The sequence below is a fragment of the Micromys minutus genome (genome assembly GCF_963924665.1).
Source record: "Micromys minutus genome assembly, chromosome: 13".
Classification (NCBI taxonomy): domain Eukaryota; kingdom Metazoa; phylum Chordata; class Mammalia; order Rodentia; family Muridae; genus Micromys; species Micromys minutus.
Genome location: NC_137982.1, coordinates 9,663,212 through 9,681,184, shown reverse-complemented (window position 1 = coordinate 9,681,184; position 17,973 = coordinate 9,663,212). Strand labels below are relative to the sequence as shown.

General features: G+C 49.2%; 1 protein-coding gene across 1 annotated transcript in view; it reads left to right on the top strand.

Moving 5' to 3' along the window:
• MVB12B (multivesicular body subunit 12B) overlaps positions 1–17,973 on the top strand; it is a 151,214-nt gene that overhangs the window by 70,283 nt on the left and 62,958 nt on the right. The window contains exon 7 of the mRNA XM_080927013.1: positions 9,268–9,362. Within this exon, the coding sequence (XP_080783139.1) occupies positions 9,268–9,362 (95 nt within the window). The remainder of the gene's footprint in view (positions 1–9,267; positions 9,363–17,973) is intronic.

The window sequence follows — 17,973 nt, the reverse complement described above, 5'->3', positions numbered from 1 at the left end:
GCGGCACCAGTGTTGTGAATATGTCATCCGGCACCCGTGAATTTGGAAAGTGTGTCAAAACACAACTTCAATTAGTTTGCTCTAATTATGGCTCTGGAGAGTTTGTGACTACATCACTCCTCATTAAAAGAGATTTTCTTATATGGATTAATGTAATATACAAAGAAAAGTTTCAAAGTTCCTGATGCCATTTGCTCCCATCATGAGCTTGCTCAGAGCATGCCTGGTAGATCCAGGGGTCCTGCTGTGACCTGGTGGGTAGGCTGGAGGTTGGGTGGGGAGACTTTGGTGAGAGGCACAATATGGTGTTGGGCTCTTTCTGACTTCCCTGCTGTGGCCATTGTATAAGGAGGTAGGAGGCCCTCCAAAAGAGGGTGGTGAGCCTCTTTGAATCTGTTAGGAGACATTTGCCACTGTGGTCCTGTTGGTCATAGAGAAGACACAGCTTGGAGGTGGGGTCCTTACTTCCAGTTATGTAATCTCTGGGGTGGAGTGCAATGAAAGGCCAACAAGAGTGTTTTCTATGGGGCTGACCACATAGCTCGGCCCATAAAGCGCTCGCTGTGTACGCTACAGACCTGAATTCAACATGAAAGCCAGATGTGGTGGGTGCCGTGCGCACACTACACCAGAAACACAGATGAGCAGCTTGTAACTTCTCACAGCGTCAGAATTTACTGAATAACAATAAACTCACAAGGCTGAGCGGTTCTGGTGACAGCAATTCGTCATAAACCCGCCTTCAGTGGTAGCTTGGCCAAGGTGAATGCAAGCTCTCATTCTTATCTTAATTCCTAATATTAACTCTCATAGCACACAGCAAGTCTGTGTATCTTTTGCGTAGATGTGGTTTACAGAGTAAATATACATCAAAGAGACCACAGCAGGGATCACAAAGTCTCAGAAGTAGGCTGAGAGACTGTGTTGATGAGCTGATGAACCAGACCAATGCTGGAGGGAGCTGCTGTAGCATAAGTAACTGGGCAAGTCTCAGCACTCCTCCAAGCCTGCTTCTTCTCTAAGATGGGGATACAGGCACCTCCATGCCAGCTTCAGAATTGAGTGGGGGTGTGGGTAGACCTGTTGTGTAGCTGGTGCTCCATCAGCACCCAGCATACAGCTCTTCTCCAGGGCTCATCTGGATCTCCATCTCAAGTCAGTGCAGATCTGACTTGTATGCTGGGCTCTTTCTTTGGCTTCTTCCTCTCGGTCTTAACTCTTCCATCCTCCCCCCACCCCCAGAATCAGAGCAGAGCAGGCGTCCTCCTCCCTGCAGGGCCGGGGAGCAGCTGGGAAAGGGTTAAGGTGGTAATTGTGTAAATCTTCCAGGCTTTCTCCCAGTTCTGCAATAATTTGATGAAGAACTTCACCCTAATTAAATATTCAAATTAGGAATAAGTGTCAATATGGCTTCCCATTGCCTGGAACGATGATTAATTGTATTCAAAACTCCAGTGGCCGCTGTAATCTGAGCTGAACCATTGTACCTGATTATTTCTGTACTGCGTTGCCATGTTTTTGTTTTAAGATTTAAACTAGTAATTGATTTGCCATATGCCGTTGAGCCGCGCACACTTTAAAGCTGCGCTGCAGGAACTCAGGGAGTTGTGATTTTCTTACACTTCCTAGGACAGATTTTGATTTTGTTTTTTGGCTTGTCTAGTGCATTATGCTGTGGTGAGGACTGGGGCATTGCCTGTAGGGAAATTCATCGTATGGGTTGGTGGGCTGGAGTCATATTGATCAAGTGGGGGCGTGGGACAGAAGTGAACAGTTTTGTGTTTGTGCTCTGCAGTTCCTCAATGAGATCATGGTTTCAATGACAGCCCAGACATTTTCCTCATCTGTGTGACCTTGGGCACGTTCCTTAACCCCTCGGAGCCAGGTGTCCCCATCTGTAGAACAGTGCGTACCCTACTGGATGGTTTAGAGCTATTTGCAGGGTATCTGAATAGTGGAAACCATCATGCTGTCAGGAGTCTGCAGGGACAGAGCATTCCCTTTCCCCAGAAATCCCTTCTCCACCGTCCACACTAGTCCCCACAACAGTCCAGCCCTGCACCCGGCATTGCTTGTCTCTTGCCATGTGGCAGTTTTTGAGTTACCATTTTGACCCAGGAATAGCTGTTTTGTTACTTGAGCCTTTTTCCCCTTCCCAAGTGAGGCGAAGCAGGAGACTGTCAACAGGTGTTGGCTGTTGTCCCCACCCCCTATTATTTTAAAACCAAAGCCTGAAACTTTATACTTCTCTGGTCTTTGGGTGTTGGAGCTTTTCTCTTTGTGAGAGATTTATGTATGTTTCGGTTTGTGGCCGAATGTTTGAATGTTCTTGCTGGGAGAATGTTCACTCTGGCTCCTTAAACTGTCTCAGCTTGTGGCACAGTGCTGAACATACAGCAGGTGCCCTGTTAAGGACAGATGGGCAAGGCTGATAAGATGGCTCAGTGGGTAAAGTTGACACCAAGCTTGACAACCTAAGTTCTATCCCTGGACCCATGTTAGGAGAGAACTGACTCTCACATTTTGTCCTCTGACCTACACACACACACACACACACACACACACACACACACACACGTAAAATAAACCTAAAAGAATAACCATGTGAATGGTCTATGGCTCCTTGTTAGTGACAGCATCCAGTGTGCACACCTGTAACAACACTTGTCTCCTTTGAGGACCCTGCTCACTAGGACAGTTAGGAAGCTTCTGTGGTAAGTGCAGAGCAGTTGCCTTCGCTGGTGTGGGAAAATGTCACATCAGACTATAAAAAGAAAAAAGAACAGCAGTGGCATCTGGGAATGGACTTCAAGTGCACCAAGAGAAGATAAAGCACAACAGAAAACAAGTCCAGACCTGTGGCTGTTGAGAAGCGGCCTTTCTGTTCCTAAGGCCCGGGTGCAAGGAAGAGTAGCCTCTGGCTTCACTGGGACTCTTCAGAGCTCAGTCCTAATGTAGGTGCTCAGAGGATCTGGAAGCAGGAGCCATTCTGAGAGGGGTCTGCATGCAGGGCAGGTCCTTCCAGCTGAAAACGATGCATTTTAATTACCTTCAGGGTGAGCCAGCCCCTGAGCATATGGTCCTTAAGAAGCAAGGGTCCCCAGACTGTCAGCGAGTGTATTCACTGGCCCGGGACCTTTTTCTGACACCGTTGACCAGCTTGTAGTGGGGATGCTCCGAAAGGTGCTGATTAAAATGACAGCAGGTGCAGGGAAGGCCCTGTCCCAGTGACTCCCACACCCTGCTCGCACCAGGTGTTTTCTCAGCGCCTTTTTCTTCATTAAGTGCTGTTCATTAAGCACGTCCTCACACCTGGTGCTGAGGCTGTGCATCGCAGCCGACAACTTCCCAGTGGTGTTTTGCAGGAATAAAAGGGAATTTCATTTAGCCATTTGCCACCCCACCCCCAACCACATCAGTTCGGCTGCCATTGCTTTTGAACGGTCCTTCTGCTGGCCCCAACTCTCCTCCTCGGACTGCCGGAGATCACATCCCACGCACTTGGTATAGATGATGAGACAGCTCTTTCACACCAGTGCTGTGCTGGGGGATGTCCCCTGTGCCGTCTCTGGGAGTCTCTCCCTGGCTTCACCATTGTCAACTTTCTGATTAGAAAGGGAAGCAACATTTCATCAAAACATTAGCAATGAAAAGCATGGAGGTGCATGGAGTGGGTGGCATCCACCCTCTCTCCTCAGCGTAACTGCTGATGACACCACAGTCATGTCCCAGAGCCAGACATCCTTCAGGCTTGTTGGCACTGGCCTTGTGCACAGGAGTCGCTATCCCTCGGGGATGGAGCTGCCTAACAGCTGTGTTACCGAACAGAACCCAGTTCATCTGTCTTTTCTATTTGTTTCACCCCTGGCAAGGTTAGGAGGTCATCAAAGTTGCCCCCATTTTTCTGCACAAAGCCCCAGTTCCTGCCAGCTGAGGTTCTGCTTTTCCCCACCAGTTCCTCAGCCCTCTCCCAGCCCTGACCCCCTTGGCCACTGTGATGTCTGTGTATAACTTTCTATGGTGTTCTTACAGTGTTTGCTTCAGGTTTTCATGAGCCTCTGTAGACAGTGCTGAGTCGGCATCCAAGTCCAATCTCCAGAAAACTGTGCCCACCTGCTTAGCTGGGTAGCTGAGGAACTCCCTTGGTACTTCTGCAGGCTGGGCAACCTCAGCACCTGGCTCCCAGCAGGAAGCTGGTTGGGGATTTTGCAGTGTCTTTGCAGGTAGATTCTGTGAGAATGCCATTTCCCATATCGCTCGCTGTGGGAGCTCATGATTCCAAAGAGAATGCCCTGCCTGCTTTCCATTCCTAAGCTTACAATTAACTAGACCATTTGCCCCAGTATCTCACTCTAGTGCCAAGTTTAGCCCTGAACTTCTCCAGTAATCCTTCTGCCTCAGCCTCCTTAGTAGCTGCTGGCAGCTACACAATTTTAATATACCTATCCCAGTGGTTTAATGTACTTAAACCACTTCTTTGTGGTTTCTATGGCACAGCTTTTTATCTTCTAAACTCGGGGTCTCTGTCATCTTCAGGCACTGAGTAGAATTAAAAAGTCAGAAAAATCACATCCATATCTTCCAGGACTCACTCACCACCCAGGATGCCCCACTGCCTGCTCTGGAATTCTGGAGTTCCCTTGTCTTTGCTAATCAGACCCTTACTCTTGCTTAGATAGGAGAGTGTTTGGGGTTTGTTGAAGTGGGATCTGCATATTGTAAGCTGTGCATACTTCATATGCTTTGTAGGTAGATGTATATGCACATATGGGACACTCAACAAAACCAAGGTCTTGAGCGTGCTCCCTCTGTGTGTCTCTGTAAAGCATCTCTTCTCCTTCCTTGGGCAACCTTTGGTCTGGCCCTGTAGATTACGTTGCATTTTCTAGAGTATTCTAGAAATAATGTCACATTGTGTGTATTATTTTCTGCCCTGTTTTATTCAGTCTAGATGCTCCAAGATTGACCCACCTTTCATGTCAGTGGCCTGTCCCTTTTTGATGGCTGAGTATTGCACAGGATGTCACACCCCCCCCCATCACCTGGTGTTGCACATCTGTTCTGTCCATATAAAGCAATTAGTGCTTTTGTGAACAAATCCTGGTGTAGAAACATACTTCCATTTCCTTCTCTTGGGTAGAAGTCTGTGAAGGGCTGGGTTGTGAGAGTGGCTGTGTTTAACTTAAAATCTGAACCGAAAGCTGCTTCTGATGTGGGTGCTGCTGTACTCTGCCAGAGCTGCCCGACAGCTCTGGCTCCTCTCACCCTTGCCAAGGGTAGACAATATCCATTCTCGTTTCCCTCTGGAAGATAGAGGGGGTTGCAATGTGCTGGAAACTCAAATACCCCTCCCAACTCATAATCACTAAGTCTTTTCATGGTGAATTTGTTCCTCATATTTTCCTTAGGGATGTGTCAGTCCCAGTGTTGCACCCACTTCCGTGCTGAGTTATCTTCTAAGTGTTAAGTGTTCTAAATATGCCTCATGTCAGAGTGCACTACATGTTGGTACCTATTTTCTCTGGGTCTAGCATTTGCTGTTATTTAGAAGATATTTATTTTTACTATTTTTGTAATTATGTGTAAGTACTTCTGTGTGTGCATGTACATGTGAGTGCAGATGCCTTGTAGAGTTCAGAAGAGGGTGTTGTGGGCCCTGGGAGCCAAAGTAATGGATGGTTATAAGCCATCTGAGATGGATGCTGGGAACAACACTCAGGTCCTCTGCAAGAGCATACTGTGCTCTTAATCACTGAGCCAAATGTCCAGGCCTGTGAGTAATTTGTGATGTGGCATATGTGTGTGTACATACAGTGTACATACATATACATACACACACACAGAGACAAAGAAGGAGAGGGAGAGAGTGTTTGGATTTTGTTTTGTTTTGTTTATGACACTGGCCTGGAATTGATTATATAACCCAGGCTGACCTGAAGCTCATAGTAATTCTCCTGCCTCAGCCTTGTGTATGCTAGAATTATAGGTATTAGCTACCATGCATGGCTTAGCTAATGCTTTTTAACATCCCATTTAAGGACAGTCAGATAGCTAAATCTTGTGGAAGTGTTGTGACTTTGCACCCCACTCAAAGTCTCAGGAGCCCCTAGGTCTCTGAAGCACACACTGGAACCTGGTGCTTCAGACAGTTGACTTTTCAGCCCTGGGAAGACAGAATGAAGAGACCCGTGTGTGTGTGTGCACAGGGAACACAACACAAAAACAACTGCCATTTCCAACTGCAGGCTAGCCATGGCCCCCTCGCCGCTGTCCTCCACCCTTTGAAGAGACAGCTAGGTCTACTGCCACCCAGCAGAGCCATCTCCCTTCCATGTGACCACAGGGTTGGAAAGATTGATGGTTGCATTTAAAACATTCACACAGACCTGGAATCAACACTAGAAAATACAGATTTAAGTTAGCAAGGAAATGGCAGAATGAAAGGAAATAAATTGTGCTGGCAACTACTGTCACGTAATAAAATGTCATGTGTAACTGAAGGGCTTTTGTACAGGGCTGTCTGAGGCTTAGTGGCCATGTTAATTGAATAAGGTGCCTCATATTGACTCGGGGCAAGAATGAAATTTCCCTTAGCATCTATTTAGCTGGAGTTGTTGTTGGCAGCGGCCTGATGCTCATCTGTTACAGAACCGCCAGCCCCTCTGCATTGATCTAATGGCTTCAGAAGCAGCACCAGCCGCAGCCCTGCAGGTATGGTGTCTCCCCAGGGCAGGTCCTGACAGGTCCCAAGGGAGGAAAGCTGGGCAAAGGCTCTGCCAGGCTTAGAGGCTGCCCTGATGCCTTTCTATCAACCAGATGTTGGAGAAATTGTTATCGGAATCAAGTAGCAGCTGTTGATGACTGATGATCTCCAAGACTCCCAAGGAGAGGGCAACTTGCCCTCTAGGTTTCCAGGTTATGGGAGAACGTCTCCATGACATGCGCCCATTCCCGTGATCCTGTTTCTGTTACACAATAGGCACCAGACATGGTTACCTCCTGGAATATCTTGGTAGCAGTTGAAGCTGTGCAGCTTGACCCAGCTGCAGACGAGCCAGTGATCAGAGCAGCCTTGTAACATTTTGTCCCTCCCATTGCTGCAGCACGGTGCCCTGATCACATCTGGATTTGGCAAGTGTCTGGTGGGTTCCAGTTTCAAATGTGGAAACTAGATTTTGCCCTCTCTCTTCTGGGTGCAGGTGCCAGTGTGGTCCCTCTGGTACTCTCGAGAGATTTGCGCAAAGGCCTTGAACTGTCTCAGCAGCTGTACTGCAGCTGCCGCTGCCCCTCCAAAGCTCCACATCCTGGGCTTTATAAGCCGTGCCACGAGGAGAGTGTTACAGTGTGTAAAGTTATCCTTGAGTCAGAGGGAGCTACATTTTCCAAACCATTAACCAGCCCAGTCCTGAGGATGAGAAGGAGGCAAATGGGAAGCCTTGCTGGAAGATTCCCAAAATTATCCCTAATTACAAGTCAAAGTCAAATGTATTCATTCTGCAAATCCTAGACAACTTTACAGGGCTTTGTTCTCAGCACTGGGGGTGTTGAGAGAGGAAAAAGTGATGCAAATCAAACTCTGCCCCACAGAGGAAGGGCTGTGCAGGGAGCTAGGTGAGCGGCATTGTTAGAAAAGAATTCTTGGGACAGGGTGTCTCTTCTAGGGTGGTCACAGCCTCTGTTGGTGAGGCAGCCTGACCTGGAGAAGCCAGCCTCTGCAGGAGAGTATTTCTGGCTGACAGAGCAACTGCAAAGGCCTGGAGCAGGTCTGAAAGCCACAGGGATAGGGCACAAAAACCTGAAGCTGGAATTGGCAAATGTTGGGGTGAAGTTGGGCTAAGCCAGCAAGACCTCACAGCCAGTGGGGTTCAGTTTAAAGCAAAGGAAAGCCCCCGGTGGGTTTGTGTTGTCTCCTGCAAGTTAAGAAAAGGTTTATTTGGGCTCACACTTTAAGGGTACAATCTATGATGGTGGGAAATGCATGGGAACGGGGCTGGTCACATTGTGTCCACAGTCAAAAAGCACAGAAAGATGGCGCTGGTGCTCAGTTTGTTGTCTCCGGACTGTTCAGGTAGGGACCCACTGCCACGGGATGTTGCTGTGCAGAGTTAGGGTAGGGCTTCCCACCTCCCACCTCAACCTGGTCTGGAAACTCCCCTCCTAACATTCCCAGAGACTGATTTCCATGGAGATGTTAAATCCCATCAAGTTGACAAGATTAACTTAAAGGATTCACTGATGCTCACCACCTGGTTCTGTGACACTTACTTTGTTTGCATCACGACCTGTGTCTGCTGACAGATGACATGTCTTCTTCAGAGGCCACCCAGCTAGCAGGTGCTAGCACTGAGTCTGGATCCCATAGCCAGTGAACTGTAGAAGGCAGGCCCACAGGTCCCCTTGGAAACACTGTGATGCCTGAGCCAGCAGCACTTGATGCCATAGTAACTCCAGGATTACGTCAACAAGTATCCAGTGACTGCTCTGTGACACAAACTGCCCTAGCAAATAGGGAACCAAGTTGACATGTGTCTCTGCTGTTGAGTTGACATCTGACCTGCTGCTGGGCACATCTCAGCCCTGAGAGAGAACATTCAGGCTGTTGGGTGAGGCCTTGAAGGGTGAAGAGGAACTCCATGGCGATTGCCCCACCAGCATCTTTGCATTAATAACCGTATGTAGCCCACACGTAGGTAACTGAGCCATCCTAGGCAGCCTCCGGCAGGCCTCCAGGAAGCTGGTAATGCTCCTCATTCCCCAAACCTGCTGGGCCCGATTCCCCATCACCATGGTTCTCCTTATAGTGTTGTCTGAAGGCAGCCATGAGCATGCTAAGTGAGGTACTTGCTCTTGGATCAAGCTTACTTCCATGTTCTGGTCACGGGCCCACAGCCAGCTTTGTACAGGAGGGTACAGGACACAGTGACTCAAAGCAAGGTGCCATACTCACTGTCAGAGGTCACTGGTCTCCTGAGAGTGAAATCCTTCACAACCTGTGGCGAATGTGGAAACCACTCTTCCCAGCCAGGGTGTTTTGATCATACTGATGTATCCCATACTGTGCTCTGGGTTAGACTGCCAGTCTCTGTGAAATACCCTGTAGGATAGAAGAAAATGAGAAGGCCAAGGCCGCAGGAGAAGATGGGGGTCTACGGAAGTGCCTGTTCTAGCCATCCAGAATGCTGTTCTGTGATAGATAACATCATGTGCTTTCTGAGTCTAAGGGTCATGGCACACTCCTTGTAACCACCTTTCTCCTGTCTCTCCCAGGCACATCTCGCTAACGCTACCAGCTACCTTCCGAGGCAGAAACAACACCAGCACAGACTATGAGTACCAGCTCTCCAATCTGTATGCCATATCAGGTATGCGGGTCACTGTCACAGGCCAGTGCAGAACTATGCCTGTCACCACCTTCTGCATGCCGCTGCCTCTCAGTCCCCAACCATGCTGTCTTGACCCTGCAGAACCTGGCCTTCCCTTTCCTTTGTGTTGGAAGTTAGAGAAAGGCCAGTGGCGTCTTTGGAAGGTAATGAAGTATAGTGCGTTGGTTTCTCAGGTTGGGGGACACTTACCACATCCTTCACCTTTAAGGTCGGGCAGGCCCTGCTGGACACACAGCCCTGCTTGCCGTGTTCCTGCCTGTCCTCACCTCAGTTTCTCGCAGGCAGTATGTGTCCAGCAGGACACAGCCTGTTCCCCCTCACACGCCCAGAGTCTGTGTCTGTGGTTTCTGAACTCAGTCTGGAAATGGATAGTGTTACTGTGGCAGGAACTTCACCAGAGGGGAGAAGTGGGGTGGCCTCACTGCAGAACATAGATTCATGAGGTGCGAGGCCATACAGGTGACTAGCTAAGAGCCCAGGAAGCCCACAAACACCCCCATCATTGGAGCCCCAGACAGGGGTGTTTGTCTGTCAGGGGAACATGGTAAATCGGCGCCACTTACCAGCACACATTCTTAATACTGAGTGACATTTCGAACACGGGAACATGACATCCATTCATGTCCCATAATGAATCGGTTATTTAAAAGGTAATCTCTCTCTTTTCTAAAAACTGCAACTTGGGGTTACTAAATAGGGGAACTCTAACAGTGGTATAATTTCTGTCAGTGTTTGTTCCTCTCGTTATGATCGCTCCCTAATAGGTTTGGAAGTGAAAGCAAAGGCAGATTTTTCCATTTCTGGGCGACACTCCTGCTGGGAAGGGGGAGCCCTGAGTCCCAGCTCTGGCTGTGCTCCAGGAGCCAGAGCAGGGGGAGGGGCAGGTCATGCGTGTCTAAGAAAAGTGTCTCTGGGGATCACTGCTTCTGTACTGTGACAATTTCAGGAGAGTCATCAGGGAACTTAACAAGTATGGCCTGTTTTGTAGAAAAGCTGACTATTTCCCAGATGCTCAGTGTCAGAGAGGTTCATAAGGGGACTGTGAGGCCCAGGTCCACTCCCCTCAGACCCATGCAAGGACATTGCCCTCACACATCTCCCTCGTCTGCAGCTTAGGCACTGGGCAGCACCCACCATCCCTGTGTCCTCTGATGACTCTCCCAGCTGTTGATGCTGCCTCAGCAAATAGCCCACAGGGCACATGCTTTGGTCTGGTAGGAATGTTATCGTCTGCTCTGGACCGCTGCTTCCTCAATGTAGTGTTGATGAAGTGTTGACTGGGCTCATTTCAGCTGCTGGGTTAGCAATAGCAAGGTAACAGCCTTGGGACACAGGGGAAGTGGCTCAGAAACTTCCTGTCCCATTTATATCCATGACAATCTGTGGGATTTTCATCTTCAGAGGTAGTTCTAGCCCAGGCCACAGACAGCTCAAGTCTCCTCAGCAGCTACAGACACAAATCACTCTACTAGGAGCTGGCTCTCACAGGGCACACCGGAAATACCCTGCAGGCCCTCAGAGCTCCGTGGAGGGCTGCAGGCTCACCATGGCAACTAGCGGAGGGGGGACTGGAAAGTTCATCTACCAGGATGAGGACTGGCTTTTTATATTAGTACTCTCAGCAAGTAGAGAAGACGGCTTGTGCCTCTCTGACTGCTCCCTCTCATGAGTGAGCTCCGTAGTCACATGACTGCTAGCTTGTCTGTACTTGGGATGGGAACCCCTTGTCTGCACCTGGGATGGGAACCCCTTGTCTGCACCTGGGATGGGAACCCCTTGTCTGTACCTGGGATGGGAACCCCTTGTCTGTACCTGGGATGGGAACCCCTTGTCTGTACCTGGGATGGGAACCCCTTTGAGGGTTTCTCTTGGCCTCAAATGGATCTGACTAGACATTTCACAACCAATCCTGAGGACTTTCCCTAACTAATTTTTTAGTATATCTTCTTTTTGGATTACTTTTAAAAAGATTATTTTTTCTGTATATAAATAATTTGTATGTATGTTCTTGTGGAATATGCCTTCCTAGTACTCACAGAAGCTAGAAGAGGGCACCAGATCCCCTGGAAATTGAATTACAGATGGTTATAAGCCCCAACATGGGTGCTGGGAATTGAACCCAGGTCCTCTGGAAGAACAACCAGGCTCTTCATCGTTGAGCCATCTTTTCAACCTCACATCTTAGTAATGAAAAGTCTTCTGTGCTGGCATTTTAGCCTGGTCAGCAGTGGCAAGGTCAGAGGCATAGCGGTACTGTATTGCCCACAGTGCCTAGGTTCTTCTAGGAACCTAGACTCAAGTAAAGCAAGACACACTTGGCTTTGATACAAAAAGAAATTTTCGGATGAGCCAGCATGAGGCAGGGTTGTAGTTTGTTAAAGTAGAAAGGCGCCCGTGGAAAGAGTAAGGCACCCAGACCACAGGGGTTTGGGGACAGGGAGTGGGGTGTGGGGGTGGGAGGGTTGTCAAAGCATGCCTCAGCTCGGTGTCCCAGCCTCAGCTGTATGCAGTGTTTCAGTGGCTCTTGAGATAATTTCAAGTGCTTGTTAAGAAACCACCCCCCTCTTTTTTTATAAGATTGGTTTTGAACTCTAAGTGTTTCTTGGATAAAACTCAGAACCACTGAAGTCTCACAAGGGTCTAGGATGTGTCCTTTCTCTGTAAGGGGCTTTCTAACTATACTTTTAGAAAACTAGGTTTGGGGGAAATGTGTTGGAATTTTGGAACTTAGATGGTAAGCGCTTCATCCAGACCCTGGAGTGAGGGGCTCCTCGCCTAGCCCTGCCCATTGTGCTTCCCAGTGGCTAACTTTCTTTTTCTTATAACTTTCTTCAGATGTTTAGATGTCTGTTTCACCTGGTCTAAGGACAATTTTAGGTAGAGCCCCAAATCCTTACAACATTATCAAGAGAGAAAATGATAGCAGGGGGTGGGTGTGGGGTGGGGAATTGCGTGCAGCTGGCAGCCGCCTGGCAGTGGGTGCTGGGTTTGACTCTGAGTCTTGGGTGGGTAACATTGCTTGGGGAGGGGCTAAGTATCCTTTTTCTTGATCACAGCGAATAGCTGTTCCTCTCAGAACACTGCAAATGGAGGACAGCTCCATGTTTGCAGTCCCAAAAGCAGAAGGGAGTGGGCAGAGAGGCTGTGAATGTGTTCGCCTTGCTGCAGCCAGCCCTGTGGCTTTGGTTCTGCTCTGTGGAAGATACTCCAGGTGGATAATAATCCTACGGATGCATGTCCATCAGGCAACTCTGTACATTCATGGGCATTCAGCTCTAGTCATAGCACACCCAACTTTCTGTGCCAATAATGGGGTTCAATGAGAACATTCCGTGCGGCCTGGGGATGGTGTCCATTCTCTGTTGAAATGGCCCACATCACTGGAGACCTTTGTGAGGAAAATGCACCTCACACTGGATGCACCTCCCCAGCTCCTGCTGTCACACACTGCGCCAGGCAGGTACTAGGAAGGCACAGCTGTACCAGAGGACTCCAGAGGGAAGGGTCTCCATGTCGTTTCCTAACCCAGGATGCTTCTTCAGCTGCATGGCAGATGTACTTAATGACTGAGCCTCCACAGCAGTGGAAGCTGGGCGCCCAGGCCTTTGTTGACTGCAGTTATAAGCTTCGCAAAATTGCCTTTTAAAAATAGTTTTTAAAATTAAAATATAATTACAGTTTCTCCCTCTCTTTCCTCCCTCTCTTTCCTCCCTCTAATTGCCTTTTAAACCCCAGAAAAATTTCTTCCTTTTACTTTGACATTAAAGGTAGAAAAATTAAGCAAATGCAAATGAAAACTGGCAGTGGATGAAACCCAAACACCTCCGGCCCTGAGGAGCCATCACAGTGCAGAGACACAGGGTCTTTGTCCCCCCCCCCCCCCCCCCCCGCAGGTGGCCCAACATCCTCATCTCTGGTTCAATGTGGCAGCTCCATGGCTTCAGCTCCCCATTCCTCCGCGTTAGGTTCCCCACAAACACCCCCAGTTTTCTGTTTGATTACTAAAAAACATCCTTCTGGCCTCCGTGGCTGCTCACTTCAAAACCAGATCCTTTTAAGACTCTGGATACCAAGGAGGGCTCAAGGTACCAGGGTTGAAGTCTGTCCTCTTGTCAGAGCAGAAAGGAGGACAATTTTATCTGGATGAGGTGTGGAACTCTGACTCGGGCTGCAAAGGCACGAAGCAATTAAAAATAATTAATGATTTCTGAGGACCAGCCTTTCTCCGTGCAGTTTTAACCCAGTTCTCATTTAAACTGGAAGATGGACATTTAATTATCAGTATTATGAAACCCGTGATTTATACATTTCATCCAATGAGATAAAATGTCTGCCTACAGCTCTTCATCTTGTGGAAGAGTCTGTATGTCTCGGGAAGGGGGACGACATACTTTACGAAACAGAGACTAACTGTGTGTCTGGGTGTGGGGTGCTGCTTGTTTGAAACCTTACCAGCTGCACAAACAGAACACTCCACCCCAAACATGGTTTCTTTAATTGGAGTGACTAGTCTGTCTGTCTGTCTGTCTGTCTCTGTGAGGAGGAGAGTGGATGTGATTTCTCATACCTGCAATCTCAGCACTAAGGAGGCCAGGCTAGGATCAGATCACTGAGCTCGGACTAAACTGAGTGACACAGCATGACCCAAACAGAACACTGAAAGCATGCCTGCTTCATGCCTCTGTGAAGCTTCACAGGCTTGGAGTGGGAGGTGTGAGGGTAGCCTAGAGCTACCTCAGACAGCAGGCTAGCTCAGAGCTCCCGAGCCACACAGAGAGTGAAGGTCTGGGGTAACACTTGGCTCCACTTGTGGCATGCTGGGTCTCCTCTTAGCTCATACATGAGCTGAGTGTGTCACTAATGGTTGCCACTAAGGGCAAGAGCTGCCTCCGCTCTTAGGAGTGTGTTCGGTCCCTTTATTTATTGGAGTGCTCAGGGATTCCTGGGACGACTTAGAAAGGTGTTAGGTGAATGCCCAGCAGGGAGCAGCAACTTGATAGAGCCACAGAGTGCAGTGTGTGTGGAAAGCTCCAGAATGCAGCGAAAGCATGTCTGACAGCAGTGCTCAGGGCCAGAGGGAAGTAAGTGGCGCGGCAGGGGAGGGGGGTGGGGGGGAATTTTGTAACCACCCGTGTGAGCTGTGACTCACCTTGTGTAGCCGTTGGCCCCAGCCCTGACTGGCAGTGAGATCAAGTCTACAGGAAATATAATAAGGGAAAGAAGAGCTGAACAGAAGGATGGGAATTGATCACCCAGCGTATTTGTAGATCCTGATGTAAAGGGGTGGCTGACAGGTGGCCAGGTTCGCTCTGTACACAACCATGTGTGTGCTGTCAGGCGCACGCACACTGCCTTGTTTCGATTGATGAATTGCCTGCTTTCTTGATTAAACCTTCCGTCACTTAAGAAACAAAAAGGCTGTGTTTAGATGGCAGAGTGGGACATGTCAAAAAAATCTGTCTCCTTTACCTTTGTGCAGATGTGGGCACAGACTGTAACATGTATTATTAAAATGAATGTGGCATTTACTGTGCATTATTCCTTCCCTGGGAGAAAGGACTGTAAATTATATGCTAATAATAAGCTTTAACCCTTTCGAAATGCAGAAAGATTTAAGAGTGCAAATGCTCACAGAGGCCCGGCTAATTGGATACGCCTTTGTACATTCACCATGGTCGCCGTGTCACAGAAGTTAATGAACACTACGCATAGGCACATTCACAGGGCACTCAGAGCCCAAGCCTTCTGGGGCTTTATGACTGCCAGTGTCTCTGCAAGGCTCCACAGAGGGGCTGAGCCTGACACCCTGCCCACGGCAGGCTAGTGCCTTATCAGTCCTCGGCATGAGTGGTTAGTATGGCCCCTCCTCGTTTTCTGTATCCCCACTTGGCTGGGCTGCCTAGACACATGAGAGCTCCCACTTGCCTGCTAGACCAGCCCTTTCTAACCATCATGGCCTGCTGTCTAAGTGGCAAACGCTTCCTCCAAGCACAGCTTGAGCTCATTTGTCTCCTGTGTCCCCAGGCCATCAGTGACTGCATCCTTCCAGACCTCACCTGCCTGGGTTCATTTGCCCTTTGACACATTGCCCCCATGTTCTGCCAGCCTGCGTCACTCTCTGTGTCCTGGCTTTCCGCTCTGCTTTTGCACTCAGCACAGCAGCAGTTCCGCCCAGCCTTTAGGATCTCTCCACCCCAGCCTGCCACCATCTTCCTGGCTCACCCTACACTGCCCTGTGATAAGCATCTTCCGTAGACAGAGGCCTGTTTGAAAGTCTAGGGGTAGACTTCTCCCCTTTCTAAGCCAGGAAGATGTAGGTAAAACCAAGTTCACAGAAGGAGCAAGGTTGTTAAGCCTCTAGTCATTCAACAGATTCTGGGGGCCCATGGCAGGCTCTGTGATCAACAGGAGACCTGTTGACAAAGGCTGTCATGCCATGTTCAGAATTTTGACACATGCTACCCAGCTTTCATGAAGAGAGAACTGCTGCTGGTGGCAGCCTCCCAGCTCCCACACTGCACAGGAGGAATGAACAGCGCCCCCTAGAGGCTTGGACCATGCTCAGGCGGGCGATAGGATGCTATAGCTCCTCACCTGCGAAAGACAAGTGTCCAGCCCCCCTTCCCCTCCCCAGTGGCTGGGAGGATATGGGGTTTAGTAAAAAACAGTTTGCAAGGCAGGGAGCCTTGTGGAAATTTGGGTGCTCTCCATACTCACTTTCTCTGGAGGACGTGACCCGTGGAGGAGCCTAAAGATTTGTGGGCACGTTGGCACATGCCCAGCGTGGGTCTTCACTGCAGCCTGATGCTCCTTCGCAAAAGTCTGATGGATATGGTCACTTCTGAATGTTAGGGGAAATACGTTCTCCCCCACCCCAGTCCAGAGAAATGGGCAGTAAAGGCTCTCTGCTACAGTTCAGCCAGCATCTCCGGAAGCCAGGACGCCGGCATGCATCATCACTTAGAAGTGGGCTGTTTTCTGTGGCAGACAGCCCAGAGGCCCTTCTGGGGAAGCGACAGGATGACGGTTCAGGGGCAGGAAAGAGGGAAGTGCCAGGCAGGCAGAGCCTGCGAGCAGCATCAATAAAATCTTCTGTATGTGCCTGTGGTGTTTGCAGGGAAGGTCCTTGGTGGAGCTGGTGGCTTCGGAGGCCTTTGTGTGCACTTCTGCTCTCTGCGGGGACGGGGGGAGCGCCAAGACGTAGTCCAGTTTCGTCATAGTGGAAAATAAAACTATTATGAGGTGACAGGTACTTCAGAGCTCTTAAGAAGGTAGCCGACTCCCACTGCGTTCTCAGTTTGTGTTTGGTTTGAAAGCCTGGCAGAGCTTGGGCAGCAATGCCTCAAATCCATAGATGAGGCAGACAAAGGGCCTTGGATGGACCTTGGCAGGGACTTGCAGATCAACTTCAGGCCTGAGTTTTCCACCAGGGATCTGAGCAGCGCTGGGTCTGGATGGAAGCCCCATCTCCCAGGTCAGTTTGGCAAAAATAACTGAAGTTGTCTGAGACAAGGTGTGGTCGTACCCCTGTCAGGGCTGTTGGTACCCTGGATACATGCAGCTCAAGGTGGCCCAAGATCCTGCCTGATGCTATGCATCTACAGGCCCTCTGTTTAGTCACCACTGACAGAGAATGGATATCTGGGCACTCCTTCCTCCCCCTGTGTTTATCTTCTCATAATTTCCTTCCTGCCAGAGAACTCCATTGCAGACCTGGCCCAAACATACTAGTGACTAAGGAAGTGTACTTAACCCCAGCTCTGCGTCTGCTCTGGACACTACTGTCTGCAAAGGCTTGCATATCAAGTTTGCCTTTTGTTCTACTCTTCGTGTGTGTGTGTGTGTGTGTGTGTGTGTGTGTGTGTGTGTGTGTGTGTGTATGTATGTCTTGCAGTAATCAACCATCAGCTGAGAAGGGAGGAGAGGGTATTAAGGTAATGTCTTTCATTTAAACACATTTAGGGAGCTAAAATAGATGTGAAACACATCTATTTTATTAAAATAGATGGAGTTAATGGGAATAATGCATTTAATTATACCTGCCCTTCCCCTGGTACTTCATGTGTAGAGAACCCCCATGTGTACCGTGTGTGCATTTTGTCACTAATTTAAAACCCAAGACAATTCTAAGTGGGAAAACAGTTCAGAGAGATGCACCTGCACAGGGTTGCACCCAGGGCTGAGATTTACATTCAGGTTTGGACATCAGGCCCTGAGGCCATGGCTCTTGTTCAGTCCAATTTCAGATTCCTGTGTTTCTCTCCCTTTGTCAGCCTCAAAGTTGAAAGTATACGTGCCCCAATGATTCGTGAAAGCGTTCAAGTGTCAGGGTGGCCCCAGTGCACTGGAAATCCCTGGTGGCCCCAAGCCTCTGGGATCTCACTAGAGGCCTTGAACATATGCCTGACTGGAATCTCTAATTCCCAAGAGCATCAGGAGCGGACAGAGATGCCACAGGAGTTGTTGCTGCTATTACAGTACTCCAAACGCACCGGCAGGTCCTTTCTGGGACAGCTGAGGGGATGCAGGAGGCACCTCCAGCAACCTCATCAGGAGGTGGGGCTGCACGAGTCATGCTGGGGAAGCCTTT